The 24,443-nt window shown below is 42.8% G+C and overlaps 1 protein-coding gene and 1 non-coding gene across 3 annotated transcripts in view; one reads left to right on the top strand and one right to left on the bottom strand.

Moving 5' to 3' along the window:
• TMEM241 (transmembrane protein 241) overlaps positions 1-24,443 on the bottom strand; it is a 113,587-nt gene that overhangs the window by 19,370 nt on the left and 69,774 nt on the right. For both annotated transcript variants that reach the window (XM_034996277.1, XM_034996276.1), the window contains exon 13: positions 21,587-21,680. In XM_034996277.1, coding sequence (XP_034852168.1) covers positions 21,587-21,680 — 94 coding nt within the window. The remainder of the gene's footprint in view (positions 1-21,586; positions 21,681-24,443) is intronic.
• LOC118004855 lies at positions 7,063-7,166 on the top strand. The gene has a single exon (XR_004677730.1). It is a non-coding gene; the product is annotated as a U6 spliceosomal RNA (small nuclear RNA).

Below are 24,443 nucleotides of genomic sequence, written 5' to 3'. Positions count from 1 at the left end.
TCTCTCTCTGTGGGCATTCCACTTCAGCTCATCCTAAAATACCTGACTTGTCTGATTTTCTATCATATACTATGTTTTTTAAGTAAAGAGTCTATAAATATGCCAAGGACTGCTTCTTTGCCAAGCTGTATAAAGAGCAAAATAATGTTGTCATACTTAGAATATCCAATTGTTAGACAAACAGAGAATTTGAGATGACGCTAACTTTCAAACTCAATTCAGAGACAGCCTGGTGGGGAGTCAATAGATTCTTCATTCTGGTACTTTTTCTCAACTTTCTGTTTCACTTTATTCAGTAAATGTACTCATCTACTGACAGACTTACTTTTAAAATGATTGGTTTCTGCCAAAGTGATTTTTAAAATTTTGTCCTGCTGATTGAAAAGTTTTATCAGTCTCCCAAGCTAAACAGTGCTCTGTGCTTCTGGGAAGGAAGGGCATGTGGCTAAGGTGTTTAATTTTCTAGTTGTTTTGATTCACTCAAAGGAGAGATCTAATCTCTGCAGTTTATTTTTAGAAATGAAATAAATTGCAGCTCAAAGGAGCTTTAAATAAAAGCACCATAATTATATTTACTCCAAGGCCTGAGGATTTGTTTCATCTCCTTTTGATATAAGTTCAATTCATGCCATTGTTATCCTGAGTAATAATGGAGGAAAAAGAATAGATTTGCCAAAAGATACACATCCAGACCTCCTTGCAGTGTTTAAGGAAATGTAGTGCCCATTTGATGAAAACCTTTTTGCTGCTTTAAACCTGCCTCCTTCCTTTTTTTTTTTTTTAATATTTTATTTATTTATTTGAGAGAATGAGAGAGAGAGAGAGAGAGAGCGCATGAGATGGGGGAGGGTCAGAGGGAGAAGCAGACTCCCTGCTGAGCCGCATGCGGGGCTCGATCCAGGATCATGACCTGAGCCGAAGGCAGTCGCCCAACCGACTGAGCCACCCAGGTGCCCCACCTGTCTCCTTCCTTAATCCCAACAATTCCTGGAGGAATATCAGTTGGGAGAAGTGAGGCCATGACGTCACGGGCTGTGCCTTCTCCAGGCCTGGTCACCGACAGTTTTGCAAGATCTGAGCGCGAGAACTCCTGAGGAATGTACAAAGCTTGTGCAAGATTCACCCCGACAGCTCAACTCCACTTGAGGGATTTACACAAACCACGAAGGCTTTCAGCTCTTGCTCTACAGCTTGGCGCACTCTGCAAAATGTCAGTGAGCTCTTCTGCTATGGCCTGAACTCTGCCCCACCCCCACCCCCCAACTCATATGTTGAAGCCCGAATGTCCAATGTGATGGTGTATGGAGATGGGACCTTTGGAAGGCAACTGGGGTTAGATGGGCTCATGGTGGGGGGAAGGGCTCCTCACGATGGGCTTGGTGACCTTGTAAGAAGAGACCAGAGAGCTTACTCTCTCTCTTTGCCATGTGAAGACACAGCTAGAAGGCAGCCATCTGCAACCCAAGGGGAGAGCTCCCTCCAGACACCAGCCCTGCCGGCACCTTCATCCCGGATGTGCAGCCTCCAGAACCGCGAGGAATAAATGTCTGTGGCTCCAGCCGCCCAGTCTGTGGTATTTGGTAATGGCAGCACGAGCTAAGACATTATTCCTTGCTCTTTTGGAGGGTTTAAAAAAGTGAAAGTTACAAAAACAATGACTAACTGTTTCAGAAGAAGCCTTTCCCGAATTAGAAGTGAAAAAGGAAAAAGGGCTTTGAGTTACTGCTGGAATGAGGCAGAGGCCGAATGATGCGGCCCGAGCCCCTCCCTAGGCCCGACCGGCCAGCTCCCACGCTCACGCGCCCCGCGCGGCCTCGCTGCTTCTGGAGGCCACTAAGCAGATCGTTTCAGTGGGACGTGTTAAGTGCCGAGATTACGGGTATGCTCTGGATATTGTGGGAACAAGCCCCACATCGAGATGATAAGAATTAGCCAGTGAGGACACTAGGGAAGGGCTTTCCACATAGAAGGAACAGTAGCAACAAGTCAGCCACCTCGAAGCCACTGGGTGGAGCCCAAAGCCACTGGAGCACGAAGTGTGAGGTCAGGCGTGACCACCGTGAAAGCCGAGAGCAAAACAAAACAAGAACTGGCAACCCCTTTTTCCTAGCAAGGTCCCGAAAAACATCCCATGGAGAATCCTATCCCTTAAGGACGACCGGGCGCGTCGTGTGGCCAGCACGCTAGAGGTGAGCCTGCGCTGGGACTTGGCACGAGCCCGCGCCCATCCCGTGAGCGTCTGCTTTTGTGCCCGTGTCTGTGGGGCAGCCGGGCCAGCGGTGTCCTGGGAGTCCTGGGCGTCACAGACTCACCGAGGGACCTCAGGCAGGCCGGTTCCCCTCTCTGCATTTGAGGTCTCCCCTCCATGAGAAACGAAGACATCACCTATAAAGTATGTCTCAGGGATTAAATTTTTAGTCTCTCACTTAAATTTTGTAAAGGGGGTGGGGGATTTTATTCATTCCCTGACTTGTTCCAGTGAGAATTTTCAAGAAGCTTAAAAGGACAGTGGTTACAGACAAAATACACGGATTGCAAGTGGCTGAGAGAGAGGAAGCGTACACGTGCGTATGCGCCTTCGTTTCTCTCGCGTCCAAGCCGGAGTGGGACCGCGCCGTCCTACATGGTACCTCGTTTAGCTGCAGTGTTTTCTAAGCCGGAAATGCTATTCTGCGTCCTCGCTGACACTCGGTATTGTCAGTCTCTACAATTTTGGCCGTTCTGGTGGGCGTGCGGTTCCACATCAGATTTGAGACCACTTCTGTCCCAATGCCCCATTCTCTTGCAGCTAACCTGGGCCAGGCGGAAAGCCGCCATTTCCCTCCTGAACACCCAGCCAACAGTCCTTAGGGCCAATACTTCTTTCTTTCTTCTTCATTTTTTTAAGTAAACACCTGTGTAGAACTTCCAAAATGGTAACTCAGGTTCTCTGAGTTCTTTGAAAAATTGAAAAAAGCACTTTGAAACCTATGGTGTCACTTGGATCTGGTCATTTTAGATTTCTCTTGATACTAGAATGGCAAAATGGGGCAAAGCAGAAGCGAAGGCTCTCTATCAACCCAGATCGGCAGCTCTGAAATTGCAGCTGAACCCAAAATGCAAACAGCACTTCAAACGTTTCTCCATCTGTGAAAGAAAGGCTCATTCTTTTCAAGCAATACTATACTAGCTGATGTAAAATGCTCAACACACATTATTTGACACAATCCCTGCAACATTTCCATGACGTCATACAATGATTCCCATTTTACAGATGAGAAAACTGATACATACGGAGGCTAAGTAATCTTTCCAAGGTTACATCGCTAGAGTGCAATTCTGATCCAGGCCTTTCTGTCTCCCGAGAGCGGGGCTATCTGTCACTCTTCTCTACTGTCTCATCACTCTATAAATCTCTGCTGAATAAATCTGCTGAATGTAACATGTTCCAACAGAACAACTTGAAAAAAAATTTTCAGGGAAAAGAAAAACCTCATAAGAAGTGTGAGTACGGAAACCCAGGTATGCCTTACATAATCCGTAAACAGTCAACAGCCTGAGTATAAGTTGAGGAAAAGAGGAATAACCATTACTGACTTCACAGAAGATACATCAGGACTTAATGAGATCTGAGTGGTTCACGAAGCTGTAGCTCAACTCCGATACCAGGATGGGGTGGGGAATACTTTCATGAAGAAGTATCTCCTGATCACGGACTATGGCCTCAGCTGTGGGGGATACGAGACGACACACACTCCCTCAGAAAGGAGTGAACTCCTTTTCTAATTTCTTGAGAGTTCTAGCCATCCATGAAAGACAAAACTGAGGGGGACCTGGGTGGCGCCAGGGTCCTGGGATTGAGCCCTGGGTCTGGTTCCCTGCTCAGTGGGGAGTCGGCTTCTCCCTCTCCCTCTGCCCCTCCCCCTCCCCCGTGCTCGTGCTCTCTCTCTCTCAAATAAATAAAATCTTAAAAAAAAAAAGACAAAACTGGGGCACCTGGGTGGCTCAGTTGCTTAAGCGACTGCCTTCGGCTCAGGTCATGATCCTCGAGTCCCAGGATCGAGCCCCGCATCAGGCTCCGTGCTCAGCGGGGAACCTGCTTCTCCCTCTGACCCTCCCCCCTCTCGTGTTCTCTCTCTCATTCTCTCTCTCTCTCAAATAAATAAATAAAATCTTAAAAAAAAAAAAGACAAAACTGATAAAGTATACTCCAGTGAAAGGTGACACCGAATAACTGCCAAACCCCTTCTTGCCAAAGTGCTGAACTCCCAAATCCTAACATTTTAAGGGCACACAGAGGGAAGAGCTCTGAACAGCATGGTCAAACGTCACAAACATTTGGCAATTTGGGATAGTAGTGTCGACGATGCTCACAGTACAATTAATAAGGTAAGGATTTGTAAGGATGCAGGGCCCAAAGTCATGAGAACGCCTCTTACTCTCACCTGAAAAAAAAAATTTTTTTGTTTTCCCAGGTGAAAATCCTTTTGGGGGGAGAGAGGGCCGTGCAGAGATAACAACAGGTGACTGGATCCTTGAAACCAAAGTGTTCTAATTCCAAGAAGATAAATTGAATGCAGTGTGAAAAAAAAGTAAAATCTTGTTTCTTTTTTGGGGGGGTGGAGTAGTCACTGTACAAAAGACAAACCAGAGACTTGAAAACAGTGGCCCCTAATTCCATTTTCACTAAAAAAGGTAAGAGGCACTTACACAGTTACCAAATTCTTTGCAGTTCAAATTTTGCATCTGGGAACACCTCGACCCTTTACGCATTATTTAGGCATATTTATGGAGAGCAGAGCACTCCAGCAGGTGTTGGGGATATAACCTTGAGTAGGATATGCCCTGCCTCCCTTGTGCTCACCTGCGCTAAACACCCAGGTGGCTGGCTGGGGCGGAGTGACCGGATTATTATGATTTTTCTAATTAGCCTGATCCTTGCCCTTATTTTTCTTCTCCTGACATGGACGTGAGGCAAAGTGGTGGGTATTTTATTTATCAACTCTTGACTAATCACCTACCACATTCTGGGCCAAACATGGGGTGCACCTGCAAAATTGTGCAGAAAACACACAAAGCCCCAACTAGGGAATAATGAATGGCGTGAGGTGAGGCAGGAAAGAAACAAGATAGAACTTTCCTTGGAGACAGATGTGGCTCAGGGGCTGCACTGGGGGCATGCCCCCCAGCCCCCAGAAGTCACACGACAAGAGGACAGATATGGAGGTGTCGCCAGGGAGATCCTGTTCCCCTCACAACCTCCCTCCACCAACACCCCCCAGGAGTGCACAGAAACAATACAATTAACACACACAGTCTAACACTAGTTGTGTTTATATGGTACCAGGCAATTCGTTGTTGACTGAAAAAAAACTTTCCTTGCTGCATATTTCACTGGCTGGCTGGCTATTCTGGAGTCATACAAACAAGCACAACCTGCTTGTACTTAACTGCCTGGCCTTACAGTGGGACAAACACATATAAACAAAAACAACATCACTAAAAAAAGTCTTTCACATCCACGGGTCATTCCTTTCTATCACGCGTCAAAACTCAGCTTTCCCGTAACGAACGTCTGCTCCTTTGGACTTCCCAAGAACGGTTTCATTTCATTAGCTCTGACTATGGCCGCTCATTGTCTCGTGCCATGGGCAAATCACTTCTGCCCCCAGCCTGCCCTCTGGTTTGGGCACGGACAGGGTCTGAAAAGCTCTTTGCGGATGACTCTGGGCTCGGCCACACCTTAGGAAACCTAGTTTTAGCGATGCAGAGAGAGGGTCTCTAGAAGGAAACAACAAAGACGTATATGCATCACAAGAGCATTATTGGGGGCGGTGGGAGGTACTTCAGGAGATACCTGCAGAATTCCCCCTTTCTCTGTATCTGATGTGAGTGCACAAACCTGCAAAGCTGTGTACAAGATCAGCATTCGCTCAGCACTCATTTATGCAGTACTATCCCAGAGTGCACTAAGGACACATCAGTGTATCCTGGACAGGCGCCTGGTAACCGTCCCCAGTTAACTGGCCTTTGTGTTGCAAAAATCACTTTTAGTTATTTTAAATGACATATAAGCCTTGGAGCCAGGAAATTTATAGAAATTCGGGGTATTTCCTTAGTAAATGGACTGCTGCAAATTCATTCAGGCAGAAGTTGTGAAAGCCAGAATTGTTATCATACTTTTGCAGCAGAGAACATTGTGATGGTCAATGGCACTAAAAATAGCCCAGAAAAGAATTAGGAGTGCATAATTGGAAACAAGAAAACAACAAACTTATCCAAAATAGCAAAATGTCCATTTAGCGTCACTCCCTTCCCTATGAATTGTTTTGACAATGGGAAATGGAATTTAATTTTTTTTTCTTTAATCCACAACTGTATTTCCCCTCCCATGTGCCCTCTGGGAAAACCTTATTCATAAACGAAGAATTCCCAGATAACTAACTTCTTTGCTGACTGTTTCCATGCAGCTCAACAATAACAAGGCAGCTCCCGAACGTGCCACTTCAAGTTCCTGTTGCTTCGACAGTGATGTCCTGGAAAGACATCCACAAGCTGTTTTTGTTGCCCAGCTAGACACTGTAAAGGAAATCAGGCACTGCCTCTAGGTTTTAATTTTCCATGAAAAGTTATTCTCATTGCCATAGCTGCTTAAACTGTGAAAAAGAAAAAGGATTTAATTAGGTCATCGCCATAATTAGATTTTTGAGCACCCTCTTTCAACATAAAAGTCACTTTACAGCAGAGCTCCATTGGGTTTAATCATTTATTTTCATCAGACCATTCCTGATGCGTTACGGTGCTGAATAACCACCGAAGGAGGACACAAGGAATACTAACAGCTACACAGAAAGTGATCCCTCCCAGTGAACTTTCCAAGGCTTTGGGAAGAGGGAGTGGAGTCTTAGGCTGAGAAGAGGGAAGAAATTCAAATGGTGAACTGAGGGGGCATGGGGGAGGCTCCTCTTTCCTGATTCCCTTTCCCCATGCAGGAAGTGTGGGAAGACAGTGATGGGCTCTCCACGCCCAACAGACAGTGAGGATGACAAGAATGATGAGGATAATAAAGACAAGGAAGTAATTGTGCCCACTTTGGCAGCATATATACTAAAATTAGAACGATACTGAGACAATTAGCATGCCCCCCCAAGGATGACATGCAAATTCATGAAGGGCTCCCTACTTTGCTGTTAACTATTCGAGGTGATGGATGTTAACTGAACTTATTACAATGATCGTTTCACAATATATACAAATATCAAATCATTTTGTGGTGCACCTTAAGCTAATACAATGTTATATGTCAATTATATCTCAATAAAACTGGAGTGGGGGAGGAGTAATAGTAGCAACAGGGTAGGAAGGAGAAGAAGGAAGAGAATTAACACTCTGTTCAGCACAGGCGACCTAGTGAGAGCAAAACATGATGGACATCGTAACTCTACTCCCAGGATTTTCCCATGGTCTGTTCTGTGTGTGTGTGTATTTGCACACATGTGCACGCCAGACACTGAACCTAAGAAGTCTGATTCCTGAACCTGAAAGATGTATTTACTTGTCACCTCCTCAGAAGTTCGAGATATGATTCGAAGCAAGCCTTGAAACTTCTGTACAAATACATCTAAAAAATTTAAGTGAAGAGTAAAAAATTATGTTATTTAGAAGACATAAAATTTGTATGATTTCATTTTAAAAGACACTAAAGCTGTTCCTTCTTTAAAAAAAAAAAAAAAAAAAAAATTCTACCAGAAACAGCAAGAGGTTTATCAATGGTCTTGGAGACATTTTAAAATTCCGAACATCAGGGGCACCTGAGTGACTCAGTTAAGCCTCTGCCTTCAGCTCATGTCATGATCCCAGGGTCCTGGGATCGAGCCCCACATCGAGCCCCTCATCGAGCCCCGCATTGGGCTCCCTGCTCCGTGGGAAGACTTCTTCTCCCTTTCCCACTCCCCCTGCTTGTGTTCTTTCTTTATCTGAGTCTCTGTCAAATAAATAAATAAAATCTTTAAAAAATAGACAAACAAATAAATAAATAAAATTGCGCACATCGAACCCTAACAGCATCTGTTGACAATGCTTTTTACAAGTTTACAAGTTCACTGTAAAACAGGCTTAATTTTACCTAGTAAACTGACATAGCCAAGACTCCTTTATCTTAATCAAGAGAAATGTCAACGTGTCATTGAAAAAAGAAAGACATTAGGCCACGCTCCCAAGATCTGGCAAAACAGCCAGAAAGATAGGCAGTCAAAACTCAGAAAACTTCTTATCCACTTAAGAGATCTTCATAAGGATAAATCAATGGGAGGCTGAAACTTACCAGCAGAATCTTCTCCCCTCTTTTAAGAGCGACTCCTACGTGGGAAACACAGTTGAGGATGGTGGTCGAGTTACTACACAAGGAGGTGTTGTCATAGAGAGAACTGTGAAGGCTCCCTGGCAATCCCAGCGTGTAATTAAGGCACCATCGCCCAACAGCCAGCAGGGTGGGCTCCATGGAAACCAACAAACACATTTTCACAGGCCTAGCAATTGTTCTGAATCAATGACTCTTTATATAGGTTTAAAAACATTGTGAATGGTGCATCAACTGCTTCTCTTGTTAGACAATATCTGATTTAATATGTGTGAGAGGCCTTGTTCTCATGCATGCTGAATGTCCAGGAGTGTCTAGAGTAGGCTGCCCACAGCTAAATTCACTTACCTAGAACTACAGAATATGAACGACAACTTCAGACTCCAGAAATCCCTGGTTAATTTGGTGAAAGAATTAAACTAGTAGTTGACAGGGCCAGGGAGGACCTGCCCACGGCCGGCCTTCACTCTGCTAGGGCTGTGTCAATATTATTCGATCCTCTCAGTATAGCACATATTATTATTATATTTGTTTACAGATGAGAAAATGAAGCACACATCTAGAAAGTGGCAGACCTGGGACTCAAAGCTAGGTCAAAATGAAGTCTTGGTCCAGGTTGATATAACTGTACGTAATAATGCTCTGTGTTTGCCTAGCACATTGTCACCCTCCAGCTACCTTCACATACATTATCTCATATATTCTGCTTTTATCTTGAAACACTGAGTCCAGTTTTAGAATTTTCTAATTTTGCAATCTATTCTTCCTTGATCTTTTGTCTGCCTGCCCCACTTCTGCGCCCACCACACACTCCAGGTTTGAAGACTCACATAGGACCATGTCTAGGAAGGTTTCCCCATCCTCTACCCGGACTGTGAGAGAAGCATCTTCCTAAGCAGCAATGGGAAAGGAAACCCCATTGTATAAACATGGATTTTGACTATCCAAACTCTAAATAAAAACAGGGACAAACATTCCAATTAACCACCAGTAGCATTTACACATAATCTTCCACGAGAGAAGGCAGACTTTGGTGATAGGGATGGAAGATCCGATTGCTGAGTGGTTTCCTACTTTATTTTGAATGGGTTCTATTAAGGACTTTTAAAATCCGGTAAATGCTTAATTAAGTAGGCACTGATAAGCAATGATCTGGCTCCTAGCACATCATCATTATATATAATCCTACAGTTGAGTGTACATGTCATCAGCATTTAGTTTTAAATATTAGATACATCAACACTGTCAGAACTCACTTGAGTCATAATATTTCTGAGCTATCTGATCAAAGCCAAACAGTGAGTGCTCTTTCCTTGTTCCCCTGAAATCCCAGTCCCCTACACACGTCTCCTGGGAAAACATCCTTCCCATCTATCACCGCCCTTCTACTGAGGCTCAGGAAAAAGGCTGTTTTCTCTACAGCTAGCCTCCATACCCCTTCCATCTCCCACTGAAGCCTGTTCTCCCAACTTCCCTCATTTTTCAGCATCTCCGAATCTCTGTATATGGTGTCTTCTTTTCTAGTTTCAAGCATGCCCAATTCCTTCTTTCCCCAGAAAAGAAGTTATTTTCACTAGATCTGGCTATCCCCCTGCCCACCACCAGTCACAATCTCCTTCCTGTGTCTTGTGTATTCTTGGATATTTATGATCCATCTTCCACCCCCTCCCACCCTGCCCTTCTACTAAAGCTGTTTCCCCCAAGGCTAGCGAAGTCCTTGCTCTAGTCTTTTCTCAATCTGGATCTTTCTGACTTCTTGGTGGCATTTTGTTTTACTCCTTTCAACTCTTCCTTAGGCTTCCCCACACGGAGCTTTTGGGGCTCCCCTCAGCTATCACTTCTCTCTCCTGCACATTATTGATCTCTGGCATCTAAGTGTCTCCCAAGTGAAGCCCTAGCCCTTCGCTCTGCTCCGCCCAAACCCTCTCACTCCCTCAGTGAGCTCATCTACTTCTTTATGCTCTTGATGTCAACTCCACTGCTCTAAGTGAAGCCCAAACAGACACGTGAAGCCCTGAGTTCTCCCCTGCGTTTCCCCCCATGTTTCCAACACAAAACAGCTCCATTTAGATATTTTCTCACCATACACATCTAAAACATATTTCACCAGCTTTCCTCCCCAACATTGTTCTTTCATAACCCGCCCCCCTCCCCCCATTTCTGTCTGTGATGCCATGGATTTCTCATGTCCGAGCCACAAACCTTGGAGCCATTTGTGATCTTCCCTAGACCCAGACAATTGTCACACATACCTTACTGCTTTAACAGATCTGAGTCTTTGTTATCTAATTCGGTATCTAATTCCTTTGTTATCTAACTAATTACACATCACACAACACTTATATGATAGATTAAATGATTACAATTTATTTTGCTTCAGACGATCAGTCAAGTTGACCTTTCACCCTTACTGCCATCACTCACTACCTTGATTCGCCTCCCTTCTAAATGCTTGGAACTCATTTCCAACGCGATTTGCCATTAGCCGGTCTCATTCAGAAGTTCACAGTGGTCTCTGGGGGCATGGCTTTTAGGGCTTCCTCATCTGTCTCTTCTGGGCCCAGAATTTCCCCCTCACACCTTCACACTCTTCTCCTCCTCTGGTCAAATTTATTTCCTCACGGTTCCCCAACTGCACATCCCATCTCAGAGCGCCTGCCACTCAACCTGGAAGCCCGTCCGTCCATCTTCCCTTCTCCCAGGCAAGACGGGCTTGCAGGGGCCAGTTTGGTCTCTCCACTTCATCAGCCCACTCACAGGTTCCCTCTTCCCAGCTCCTGAAGTCATACCACCCTGCTCAGCAATGTCCTCTAATAGTCTCACCCTTGTCACTCTTACCTCCTCCTCTGGATTATAAGATGCCTTTGGCAAGCACTACACATACACTAATGCACTTCTACCACCCCAGACTCCAAAAGTTTCCCTAATCGATGTTGACTGACTGACATTTCTGAGAAGGCCATTCAAAGAGAGACCATGCACTTTGATATAAGGCACTCTTCATACCACCCAGGGGGGCACGTGGCTGGCTCAGTCAGTAGAGAATGCAATTCAAGATCTTGATCTTGAACCCTGATCTCAGGGTTCTCTGAGTTCGAGTCTGACGTTGGGTGTGGAGATTACTTTAAAAAAAAAAAAAAGAAGTTTTCCATTTAGGAGCACCTGGTTGGCTCCGTTGGTGGAGCATGTGACTCTTAATCTCAGGGTTGTGGGTTCGAGCCCCATGTTAGGTGTAGAGACTGCTTAAAAATAAAATCTTAAAAAACAATACCACCCAAACTCTAAGAATCTAGTGTAACTTAAAATCCCATGGAATTAATAGCTGTTTCAGGCAGGCAGTAAATCATGACAGTGTCAGGGAAGGGACCGGGGGAGGCAAGCAAGGCACCTAGGATGCAACAGGTAAGGAGGCGCATGTTATGCTCTGGTGCTGACCCCACTCTGCATGGCCCTGAGAGTGAGGGCCACCCTCATCCCAGCCCATGCACATGAAAGCTGATATTCTATCAATCAAAAAACTAAACCAAATCAAGAGACACATCCTAGGTAAGCTATAGAAAAATCTTTCCCAGGGCCATAAGGAGAACAGACTAAGTAAGACTTGGCTTGCTGGTCTACCACCGACTCAGGACAAGATGGCGGCAGCAACTATGGCATTAGCTTAAAGGGAAAAAAGCATTCTTATGGAGGCAGCTTTGAAATGGGGAGCAAACACTGATTCTAAGGACCCTAGAGGGCCAGAGCTGCTGTCTGGGAATGCCTCTCCTCTCCTGGCTCATCCTCAACATAAACTCACACTGGCCTCAACTGCTTCTTCCTGATGGATGCTGACAACACCAGTCAGTTTGAAGTTAACAAGGATGAGACAAGGCACTATTTGATCAAGAAAAAATTCTCATACAAGAACTTAAATCTGCTAGAAAAACCCATTAGCATACCACATCTTCCTTATATGTGTACACATTTCAATGCTTTCCTCTTAAATTCATTCACTTTTTCTTGTACCAATGCTTCACAAGTGGGAAGGGATTCCAAGATTTTATGAAGATGAAGTTAGATTTCACACACCCGAATTTATCAAACTGAAGGGAGGAATATAAAAAGTTGTTAAATATTCTGTTATTTTTAGCTTTTTAGAATGTTTCTTAAATTCACAGATTAAAAAAAAAACAATAACAACAGTGGTAACAATATAAAGTGACTCAGAGGCACTTTTTTCCCACGCTGAGCTTTCTCAGACCTAAAGAAGATACTAAGATAAGGACTGGAGAGAAGCCTGGATGCCTTGGAAGTGATGAAGTTCATGTGACAACTCCCAGGAAAATACCAGAGAATGGATCCATCTGGAGCAAGGAAGAAGGTACCCTTAGCCCCTTCTGAATGACATCCCTTTCTGAGTATCTTTGAGTTTTTCCACAGAATCCAAATTCTCCTCTGGGGCCAATGGAACATCCTTCTGAGTCACTTTCCGAATATGCTGGCACTCAGTAGAGTCACAATGACGTCATGGGGAAATGTTGTATTGCTAAGTACAATTATGTTGTATTTCAAATGTCAGCACATTTTGATGTGTAGGTGGCCCAAAGAATGGGTAAATGTTCTGCCACTGAGGATAACAGAGCTTATTTTCAAACAGAAAAGAAAAAGGAGAAGAGGGGAGGGAGAAAAAGAGAACGACTGCTTCATGTATTGAGGCTGGAAAAGACCTTAGTGGCTCATCTAATCCAATCTTCCACATTTAAGGAGGATTAGCATTAAACCACAGCAGCCAATTAAAAATCCTTCCACTTTTGGGCGCCTGGGTGGCTCAGTTGGTTGAGCGACTGCCTTCGGCTCAGGTCATGATCCTGGAGTCCCGGGATCGAGTCCCGCATCGGGCTCCCTGCTCAGCGGGGAGTCTGCTTCTCCCTCTGACCCTCTTCCCTCTCGTGCTCTCTGTCTCTCATTCTCTCTCTCTCAAATAAATAAAATCTTTAAAAAAAAAAAATCCTTCCACTTTTGAATCAACTACAGAGAAGGAAATTATAAACCTCCCTCCGAGTTTAAGAGGAAAAGAAAAAACAAAATAAATAAAAAGGAGGCTCATGAAAGTAGTGGTCAAACAGGCAAAGCCACACACAGAGGAGAAATATCCTCCCTAGTCCTGAAAGACAAGATTTAAACACTATTCTTTGAGCACTTTGTAGCTTTGAGGGATGGTTCACATGCCATAAAATCCACCCACTGTAAATGTAAAATTCAGTGATTTTTAATGAACACATTTAAGAAATTAATTTAAGTGATGGTGCAACCATCACTACAACCCGGTTTTAGAACATTTCCATTACCTAAAAAAAAACTTCCTTGAGCCTATTTTAGTCAGTCTCTGCTCCAAGAAACCATCACTACCCTTTCTGTCTCTCTACATTTGCCTTTTTTGGAAATTTCACAGAAATGGCATCATACTATATGTATTATTTTGCAACCGGCTTATTTCACCAAGCGTAATGTTTTTGAGATTCATCCGTGGCATAGCAATGTATTAGTAGCCCATCCCTCTTTATTACCAAATAGTATCTCATTGTATGTGCACGGCACATCTCATTTACACATTCACCAGCTGATAGACATTTCGATTGTGTGCAGTTTGGGGCTACTATGAAGAATGCTACTCTGAGTGTTCATGTTAAAGTCTTTTTGTTTTCATTTCTCTTGGGTAGATTTCTAGGAACAGAATTGCTGGGTTGTATAGTCAGTTTATGTTTAACATTGTAAGAAACTATCAAGACAGTTTTCTAAAGTGGCTAAACCATTTTACATTCCTACCAGTAATTTGTGAGGGTCCCAGTTTCCCCACATCCTCGTCAGCACTTGATATCATCTGTATTTTTTTTATTATAGCCATCCCAGTGAGTGTGTAGTGGTATCTCATCATGGTTTTAATCTGCATTTTCCTAATGACTAATGACATTGAGTTCCTTTTAATGGACTTTATGAACCATTCATATATCTCCTTTGGTGAAATGTCTATTCACATCTTTTTTCCTTTTTTAAAATTTAAGCTTTTATTTAGATTCCAATTAGTTACCTACCGTACAGTGTAATATTAGTTTCAGGTGTACAATATAATGATTCAACACTTGCATAAATCATCTGGTGCTCATCACAACAAGTGCCCTCCTTAATCCCCATCACCTAGTTCACACATCCCCCTCTCACCTCGCCCCTAGTAACCATCAGTTTGTTCTCTATAGTTAAGAGTCTGTTTCTTGGTTTGCCTCTCTATTTTCCCCTTTCCTCATTTGTTTTGTTTCTTACATTTCATATATGTGTGAAATCATATTGTCTCTGTCTTCCTCTTTTTATTATACTCTCTAGCTCCATCCACATTGTTGCAAGTGGCATCATTCTTTTTTATGGCTGAGTAATATTCCATTATATACATATATATGTATTCACATCTTCTGACCATTTTTTTTTATTTTTTAAAAAATATTTATTTATTTGAGAGAGAGAGAGAGAGAGAGAGAGTGAGTGCAGGGAAGAGGGGCAGAGGGAGAGGGGGACAGAGTTTTTTTTTTTTTTTTCAGCCACTAATGTTTATTGGGCCAGATGCCAGGAAGGTAGGGTATGTGCAGGGGGACAGGGTCTTAAGCAGACTCCAAGATGAGCAGGGCGCCTGATGAGGGGCTCGATCTCATAACCCTGAGATCACAACCTGAGCTGAAACCAAGAGTCGGATGCCTAACCAAATGCGCCACCCAGGTGTCCCTGACCATCTTTTAATTGGGTTGTATGTAGTCTCATTAAAGTGTAAGAATTCTTAAGACATTTTAGAAACAAGTCCTTAATCAGATATATAATCTGCAAATCTTTTCTCCTAGGCTGTGGCTTTTCACTTTCTTAACAGTGTCTTTTGACCATTAATTTGAATTGCAAAATATTTTAATTTAAATGAAGTCTAATTTATCAATTACTTTATATCTTATGCTTTTGGTGTCATATCTAAGAACTCTTTGCTTAAACCAAGGTCAGTTAGATTTCTTCTCATGTTTTCTTCTAAGAGTTTTCTAGTTTTAGTGCCTACATTTAGGTTCACAATCCATATTGAGTTGGTGATGTGAGATGAGGGGCTAAGCCTTTTTTTTTTGGCTTATAGATATTTGATTGTTCCAGCACCGTGTGTTGTAAAGAAAATCCTTTCCCTGTTCAATTGCCTTGGCACCTATCTCGAAAGTCAACAGACCATAAATGCCTCTCCTTATGCCAACACCATAATGTCTGGATGATTCTAGCTTTATAGTGAGTTTTCAACCCCAACTTCTTCTTTTTCAAAACTATTTTGGCTATTGAATTTCCAAATACACTTTAGGATCAGTTTGTGAATCCGTACAAGAGCGTTTGCTGGGATTCTGACAGGGATTATGTTGAATCTATGGATCGACTTAGGAAAAATTTCCATCTTAACAACATTGAGTCTCTCCATTTATTGAGATCTTCTTAAATTTCTCTTAGAGAGATTTTACAGTTTTCAGTCTGAACCTCTTTGTTAAGTTCCTACGTATTTTTTGTAATGCTATTATGAATGGACTTGTTTTCCTAATTTCATTTTTATGAACATGACTGTTACTAATACATAAAACTACAATTGATTTTTGTACATTGGTTTTGTATCGTGAGACCTTGATAAATTGTTTATTAGTTCAATTAATGTTTTTATAGATTTCTTAGGATTTTCTACATATAGGAGAATGTCATCTGTGAATACAGACAATTTAATTTCTTTTTTTTTTAAGATTTTATTTATTTATTTATTTGAGAGAAAGAGAGAGACAGAGAAACAGCATGAGAGGGGAGAGGGTCAGAGGGAGAAGCAGGCTCCCCGCTGAGCCGGGAGCCCGATGTGGGACTCGATCCCAGGACTCCAGGATCATGACCTGAGCCGAAGGCAGTTGCTTAACCAATTGAGCCACCCAGGCACCCAGACAATTTAATTTCTTTCTTTCTGATCTGGATGCCTTTTTTTTTTTTGGCCATACTACACTGCCCAATAGAAGTGGTGAGCACAAACATTCTTATGTTGTTCCCAATCTTAGAGGGAAAGTCTTTCACCATTTGGCATAATGTTAACTATAGGTTTTTCACATATGCCTTTTATCAGGTTGAGAAGATTCCCTTCTATTACTAGTGTGTTGAGAATTTCTATCATGAATGGACATTGGATTTAATCAAATGATTTTTCTGCACCTATTGACGTGGCTGCATTTTTTGCTCTTTATTCTATAAATATAATGTATTATATTAATTTTCATTTGTTAAACCAACTTTGTATTCCTGATAAATATCACTTGATCATGCTATAAAATTCTTTTTATATGCTGCCATATTTGGTTTGCTACTATTTTGCTAAAGATCTGTGTTCATGAAAAATATTGATCTGTAGGTTTCTTATGATTTTCTTTTGTCTGGTTTTAGTATCCAGGTAACTCACCTCATAGAATAAATTGGGTGTTATTCCTTTTCCTCTGCTTTCTAAAAGAATTTGTAAAGAAAAAATATTTCATTTAAAAATATTTGATAGAGGGACTCCTGGGTGGCTCAGTCGGTTAAGCGTCTGCCTTCGGCTCAGGTCATGATCCCAGGGTCCAGGGACTGAGTCCCACACGGGGCTCCCTGATCAACAGGGAGTCTGCTTCTCCCTCTGCCTGTCATTCCCCCATTTGTGCTCTCTCTTGCTCTCCCTCTCTCTCTGGCAAACAAATAAATAAAATATTAAAAAAAAAAAAAAAGAACAAGAAAAAAACATAAAAATTTAAAAATAAAATAAAATAAAAATAAAAGTATTTGACAGAATTCATCAGTAAAGCCCACTGAGCCTGAGTTTTTCTTTGTGGAAAGATTTTTAATTACTACTTACATTTATTTACTTGTTAGAGAAGTTTATTCAGATTTTCTATTTATTCTTCAATTTTCCTAATTTGTACCTTTCTGGGACTTTGTCCATTTCCTCTAAATTGTCTAATTTGCTGGCATAATATAAATGAAGAAAGTTATTCATAATATATAATCCTCTTAGTTTCTATAGAATCAGTAGTGATGTCCTTCATTTCATTTCTAATTTTGATAAGCTGTGTCTTCTTTCTTATTTTCTTAGTCATTCTGGCTAGAGGTTTGTCAATTTTGTTGGTGTTTTCAGGGAACCAACAATGATTTTCCTTATTATTTTTGTTTTGAATTTTATTAATTTCCACTTTTAAGTTTATCATATCCTTCCTTCTGCTTACTATGGATTTAATTTGCTCTTTCTCTAGTTTCTTAAGGTAGAAGCTCAGATTATGATTTGAGACCTTTCTTTTTTCTGATATGGGTGTTTATAGCTATAAATTTCCCTCTGAGCACTACTTTAACTGCATCCCATAAATTCTGACATATTGTGTGGTTTTGTTTTCATTTGGTTCAAAATACTTTTATTTTCCCTTGTGATGTCTTCTTTGCCCCGTGCACTATTTAGAGGTATGTTATTTAATTTCCAAATAAATGGTTTTTTTCCTAGACTTTTTTTCTGTTGTAAATTTCTAATATAATTCTGTGACCAAAGAACATAGTTTACATGATTTCAATCTTTTTAAATTTACTGAGACTTGTTTTGTGACCCAGCACAACATCTATCCTGAAGAATGTTTCATGTGTATTTGAGAAGAATGTGTTTTCTGCAGTCAGTGGGTGGAGTATCATATGTCCGTTATGACAAGTTCGTTGATAGTATTGTTCAAGTCATCTATACCTTTTATATCCTTGTTTTTCCATCTAGTTGTTCTATCAACTTTGAGAGTGTAGGATTGGCATCTCTATTATTGTTGAATAATTTATTTCTCCTTTCTATTCTGTCACTTTTTGCTTCATACATTTTGGGGTATTGTTGTTAGGTGCATATACATTTATAACTGTCATATCTTTCTAGTGTACCAATCCTTTTATCATTAACAAATGTCTTTGTTTTTCCCTAGCAATATTTCCTGTCATAAAGTCTATTTTGTCTGATTTTATTTTTTTAAGATTTTATTTATTTGACAGAGAGGGAGAGAGAGAGAGAGTACAAGCAGGGGGAGTGGCAGGCAGAGGGAGAGGGAGAAGCAGGCTCCCTGCTCAGCAGGGAGCCCAAAGTGGGGCTTGATCCCAGGACCCTGGGATCATGACCTGAGCTGAAGGCAGACGCTTAACTGTCTGAGCCATCCAGGCGCCCCTGTCTGATTTTAATATAGTCACTCTAGCTAGCTCGCTAATAAGCTACTGTTTGCATGGTGACATTTTTCCATCCTTTTACGTTCATCCTATTTATGTCTTTGTATCTAAGGTGTGTCCTTTGTAGACAGCATATAGGTGCGTCTTGCTTTTTTATCCAGTCTGACAATCTTTGCTTTTTGAGTGGGATGTTTAGTCTATTCACATGTAATATAATGATTGATATAGAGGCTTGCAATAAATCTCTTAATCTTCATTTGGGAATGTCTTTATTTCTCCTTCACGTCTGAAGGACAGTTTTGCTGTATGTAGACTTCCTGGTTGACAGATTTTTCTTTCAGTATGTTGGATATGTTATCCTATTGCCTTCTGGTTTCCATTGTTTTTGATAAGTCATCCATTGATTGTATTTTTTTCTACACCACTTTCCTCTTCCTCTGGAACTCTCATAACACATATGTTGATATGCTTGATGTTGTCTCACAGGTCTCTAAGCCTCTGTTCATAATTCTTCAGTTATTAAAAAATCTTTGCTCTTTAGATTGAATACTCGCTTTTGTTCCACCTTCCAGTTCACTTATTTTTCCTTCTGCCATTTATATCTGTTGTTGAGTACCTCTAGGGAATTTTTCATTTCATCTCATTTCGGTCATTGTATTTTCCAATTATGGAATTTCCACTTGGGTCTCTTTTTTTTTAATCATCTCTATCTCTTTATTGAGATTCTGTATTCACTGAGTTTTTAATTCTTTAAACCTGGTTTCCTTTAGATCTCTAAGTGTATTTAAATAGCTGCTTTGCAGTCTTCTTCCACTAAGTCCTATATCGGAGGACACTCAGACATAGCTCCTATTAACTGCTTTTTTCCTGTGTATGGATCATGCTTTCTGGTTTCTTTGGATGCCCCTACCTTTTTTGTTGTTGAATATTGGACATTTTAGATAATATAGCATAGCAACTTTGGATTCTGACTTTTCCCAGAGCACTGTTGTTGGTATTGCTGTTTTGCTTGTTTAGTAATTTGCCTGGACTAAGTCTATGAAATTAGTCTCCCATATAAGGTATAGTTGCTGATGTCCTTTACTCAGGTTTTTTTTTCTACTTTTTATTTTTAATCTTTTTGTGGCTCTCTAGAAGTCATCCCCATCTCTGCATAGCTTAGTGTTTTAGCAAAGACTAGTCAGAGGTTTTGTTCAAACACCTTCAGCCAGAAAGGCTTCTTCTCTCTGCTTCTGTGTGTGGGCTGGGGAGCACACTCAAACTTCAGGCTGAAGTTTTTCATGCCTGCCCCAGCTTTTGCTGGCTCTCTCCCATCTCCTGTGTGTGCATGCAGGCTCTGCTGGCCAGGGACATGTGGGTGTTTTGGGCACACTCCATCTCTGCCGCTCGTGCACACAGACTACGGTCAATCTGGGACAGATGGAGAGCTATCAAGCCCCTGCTTGCTGTCTCACCTCCCTGAACTACCTATTAAGTGCTCAGCTAGACCACTGGTCCATTGCTTGCCCCAAAGAGGACTGGAAACTCAAGATAGTGGAGTTATTGGCTCTTCTTACCGATTTACTACTGACATGGCCATTTTAACTAAAAATACTCCAAATAGAGTATTCTGGAAGCAGCAGCAAGGCTGCTGGTTTTCACAGCCTGCCCTGCTCTGGTTGAGATATCACACTGACAGAGCCGAAGAGGAGGGAATGAGAGCGACCTTAGGGAAGACCGCCACAGGCTCACGTTGCTCCTACCCAGAGTTCTGCAGTTTTCATGAACAAGTGCTTGCTTTCTCAGTTTGTTGTATGCCTTTGGTCAATTTTTAGAGAGCTGAAATGGATATTTTTGGCAATCTTTTTTCAGCTTTCCAGTTACTTTCTGGGAGGAGGATTTGTCAACCTCCTCATTCTGTCATGCTGGAAGTCAGTATCTCAGCCACTCTTTACATTTTACTGTTAATTAGAATTAATAATGCTGTAAAAAGCAGACCTATGGAGGTGAAAATATTACTGTGAAATGTTGATTTCGAAGAAAAATGTTTGGTTTGTTTTCTGGGAAAAAAAATCAACCAACAAACATAGAGATGACTCAAGGTACGATCTTAAATGATTGAAATAATCTTAAATGATTATTTCATTAGGTTAAATTAAGAAACTCATTTCTTGGGACGCCTGGGTGGCTCAGTCAGTTAAGCATCTGCCTTCAGCTCATGATCCCAGGGTCCTGGAGTCAAGTCCCAGCAGGGAACCTGCTTCTCTCTCTCCCTCTGCCTGCCGCTCCCCCTGCTTGGTGCTCTCTCTCTTTCTGACAAATAAATAAATAAAATCTTAAAAAAAAAAGAAGAAGAAGAAATCTCATTTCTCAGAAGCAGCATGTAGGGCCTTGCAACTCAACTGTTTCACAGGCACGAGAGAAATGAAAGGCTCCACTAGAAAAAAGTTAGTCCCAAAGCATTTCAGTCACGATTGAGCATCCCACAGCTGCTTTTTCTGCTCCTTATTTTCCCACCTCTCTATCTTATGCCTCAACCATGATCATCAGATATGCAATGGGCATCCTTATAATAGTCTGTTGTCTGAAGGCTTCATCAAAATCCTCCTACCTGGCCATTTGTCTATTCTCCTTTCTCCACCACCCCTGACAGACTGAGACCTGTCGGGCAAGTCACTTGGGCTCTGGGCACCCTCACAGCCCCGAGGAAGGAAGAGAAGACCTGCCCCACATATCCAGGAATCCAGTGTCATGGAACTGGAGAAGACTTAGAGATTTCTGGAGGCCAAACCTCTCCTGTTCAGATGGGGAAATTAAGGCTCCAGGCAAGTTAAGGGGATTATCCCTTCCAGGAGTGTGATAAAGATTATGTCATGCTGATAAAATAGCAGAGGACCTCAGAAATTGTCATCACTGAAGGATTAGGCTCAGGGCCGATGACTGGAAATGATTTCATGAAGATCAGACCTGACGTTACACATGCTCCAAAAACACTGGACATGAAGGCTCCTGAGATTGATTTTTCCCTGCTCCTTCCCTCGTTCTTACCTTAGCAAAGAAAATCCAGGCTGCACACTGCCCTGGGGCCATAAGGCTTTTCAGCTTCACTGTGCTGAGCATGAGAAAGAATCCTAACAATCCACTGGAAGGAGAAAATATTCTTTTGTTAGTGAGGCTTGTCTTCCTTTTAAGCAATAGCTATTTTCTCTTAGATTTTACCAGTCAGTTTCTAATTATTACAGAACCTGTATCTCATCTGGGTTTTCTAGTGATCTCTGGATTTAAAAACCCAGGAAGCTCTAATTTTCTAAGGAGCTATGATAAGAGAGTTCCACTGGGTAGCAGGCCATGGGGGAGGGAGTATAGGAACTTGGGAAGTCTCTGGCTAAATCATGAAAGAAAAAAGTGTGGAGGACAATACCTCCTGCTCCCTCCCATATTATTTCTGGAGCTTGGTGCTTGCCAAGGTAGAACTTCAACTTTCTTCAAGCAGAACAAACTGCCAGAAAAAGACTTCCAAAGCAAAACTCACCATATGGGGACAGAGGGTCTGGACTGACTCCTGGGTTCAAGGTAAGAATCTGAAGGGGAGGGCTGGCTCCAGTAGCAGATGTCCCCCAAACCAGGCTCAGCTACACATATGTTATGCTTTGGGAATGACGCCTAAGCCCGTGTGTGACCTGAGAGACCACGCCCCATGGGGAATTCTAGAGATCTGGAGCAGCAAGGCACTGGCATAGCGGTGGACAGGGAAGTAGTGCTCTATGCTGGAACCATTTCTGAAAGCATCACTGTGTGGTCAAGGACAAAGCGAAGGGCACTCCAACAGAATGGTCACTCCTCCTTGCATTTGGAGGCTGGGCAATTGGGGAAGAGAGTGTAGCAGAGAGAATCCATGATAGAAGTTGACTTCTTGTCAAGCGGGGACTTGAGTGTGACTTAAGAGAAATTGAAAAGCAGGACCTGCCTCTGTGGTTTGGGGTACAACTGCAGTCATATCTCCTGCTTTTCAGGAGGCATCATTTGTACCTCCAGGGTCTCAAGTGCCACCCTGTCATCTCACCTTTATTACAGGCACTGCTGTGGGGCCCCAACTCAGATCATGCGCTCTGAGAGGGCAGGGCCCAATCTTGGGCTTCTCTGTGTTTTCCCCCACGGAGCCAAACATGGTGCCTTGGTCACGGTAGGTATGACATAAATGTTTGACAAATTTACTAAGAAGCAGGTTGGATTGAGTTAAACAGCTGTAAGGCCAAATTTCACAGAAATGTGTGCCTTCGCTTCATTAGATTAGGTTAGTTCATAGCCACATTCTTGGGGCAGGACCAAGGACAGGGATGAGGGTTCCCTTGCATATATTTCAGCCTGTTGGACCCTGATGACCTGCAAAGTTTGTTCAGATTTGCATCCGTAGTCATGGGAGGCTGGGCGGCTATGGATGAAGACAGTCAGTCATTCACACCCGAAAGGCAAGGAGGTCCAGGGGGGTAAGCAGCAGGCTAGAAATTGAGTGACCTGGGTTGTGCCCACTGACCCTCATGACCTTGACTCATCCCCCTTTGTCCCTTTTTTTCTTGCCTCAGGTTCTGTGTTGTTAAAGCAGGAATATGCATAGTGGTTCTCATCCTATCTTATGGAAATCAGAGACTTTCAGAACAGAAAGCCTCCCTAGCCCCAAATCTCACTTTATTAACAAGCAAACTGAGGAGCAGGCACAATCAGAATCCAGGTGTCCTGGTTCTTTAAAAGGTTCTCCACAGTGAAGATGCCTTCTTGACCCAACAAAGAGTGTGATGCTGCAGGTGCCCGCGGCCACTGAGAGGTTAGCAGGGGAAAGTAAGGTGGCCGGCGCTCCAGGGCTCCTGCTGGTGGCCTCCACCCCTGCCTCCAGGGAGGTAACAACTTCGCAGGGGCCTGTGCTGCCTCCCATAGGCCCCCCCCTCTGATCCCCGCCCCCCCACCTCCAGCCAGAGGAAGGGCAAAATTCCACGTCCCCTTTCCCCTCAGCACAGACTCTGCTAGAACAGAGCCACTCCCAGTCTGTGCCCAACACGCTTGGGAAAGCATCCATGACTCCTTCCCATCCCTTGACTGGTATGTCTTTGAATCATTTCCAAATTACTCATGGGTCCCTCTCTTTCTCCTTCCACATTCAGCTCTTCTACCCCTCGCCATGGAGGTAGACCTTAAAAGCAATGGGAGGATCCCAGAAGTAAAAGAGCCTGGGTTCCCCGTTAATGTGTGTCTGGGTCATGGCTACCACCATCCTCTCAGGCCTCCATGACTCCTTCTGAGTTCCTCCAGGGCCTCTGAAGGTGACAACACTTAGTCTGAGCTACGGCCCTGGAGGAATCATGAGATGACGTGGGGAAAACGGATACATTCTTAAAAGAGTTTAAGCTTCATACTGCAGCCGGGGGTTGGCGGTGGGTAGAACGTAAGAGATTCCTAGCAATTCAAGCAACGATTTCCAAATCTTTAAAGTATAAAACCCTGATTTTTCATGCTGGGTTGTAAGAAATTTGCAGATTAAAAGGGGCAGAAATGGAGCCAGACTACTGCCCCACCAAGCCAGCATCAACGGCTACGAACTGTGTTCTCTGTTTCAAAGAACGGAACGACGACTGTACTCCCCTCCGCACTGCGCTGGTGCTGCCAAAAAACCTGGCCCAAAGGGAAACAAGTCCAAGGACACCAGAGGAGCAGTAACAGTCATGCCACCCGAGCCTGGCTAACGGGCAGCCCACAGGGCCTGACCAAACTGACAGGAACTGGGAAGATGAATTCTGACAGCATCCTCCCGAAAGTTAGCTGAGGATGTTAAGTGCCATTCTGAGGCTCAAATGCAAAAGCAAACTGTACAGTATTGATTTTTTTTTTTGTCCTAACACACCCCTATCAGAAA

This window comes from Mirounga leonina, unplaced genomic scaffold (genome assembly GCF_011800145.1).
Source record: "Mirounga leonina isolate KUSES-001 unplaced genomic scaffold, KU_Mleo_1.0 Mir_93, whole genome shotgun sequence".
NCBI lineage: Eukaryota > Metazoa > Chordata > Mammalia > Carnivora > Phocidae > Mirounga > Mirounga leonina.
This window is presented reverse-complemented; position numbering and strand designations above follow the sequence as displayed.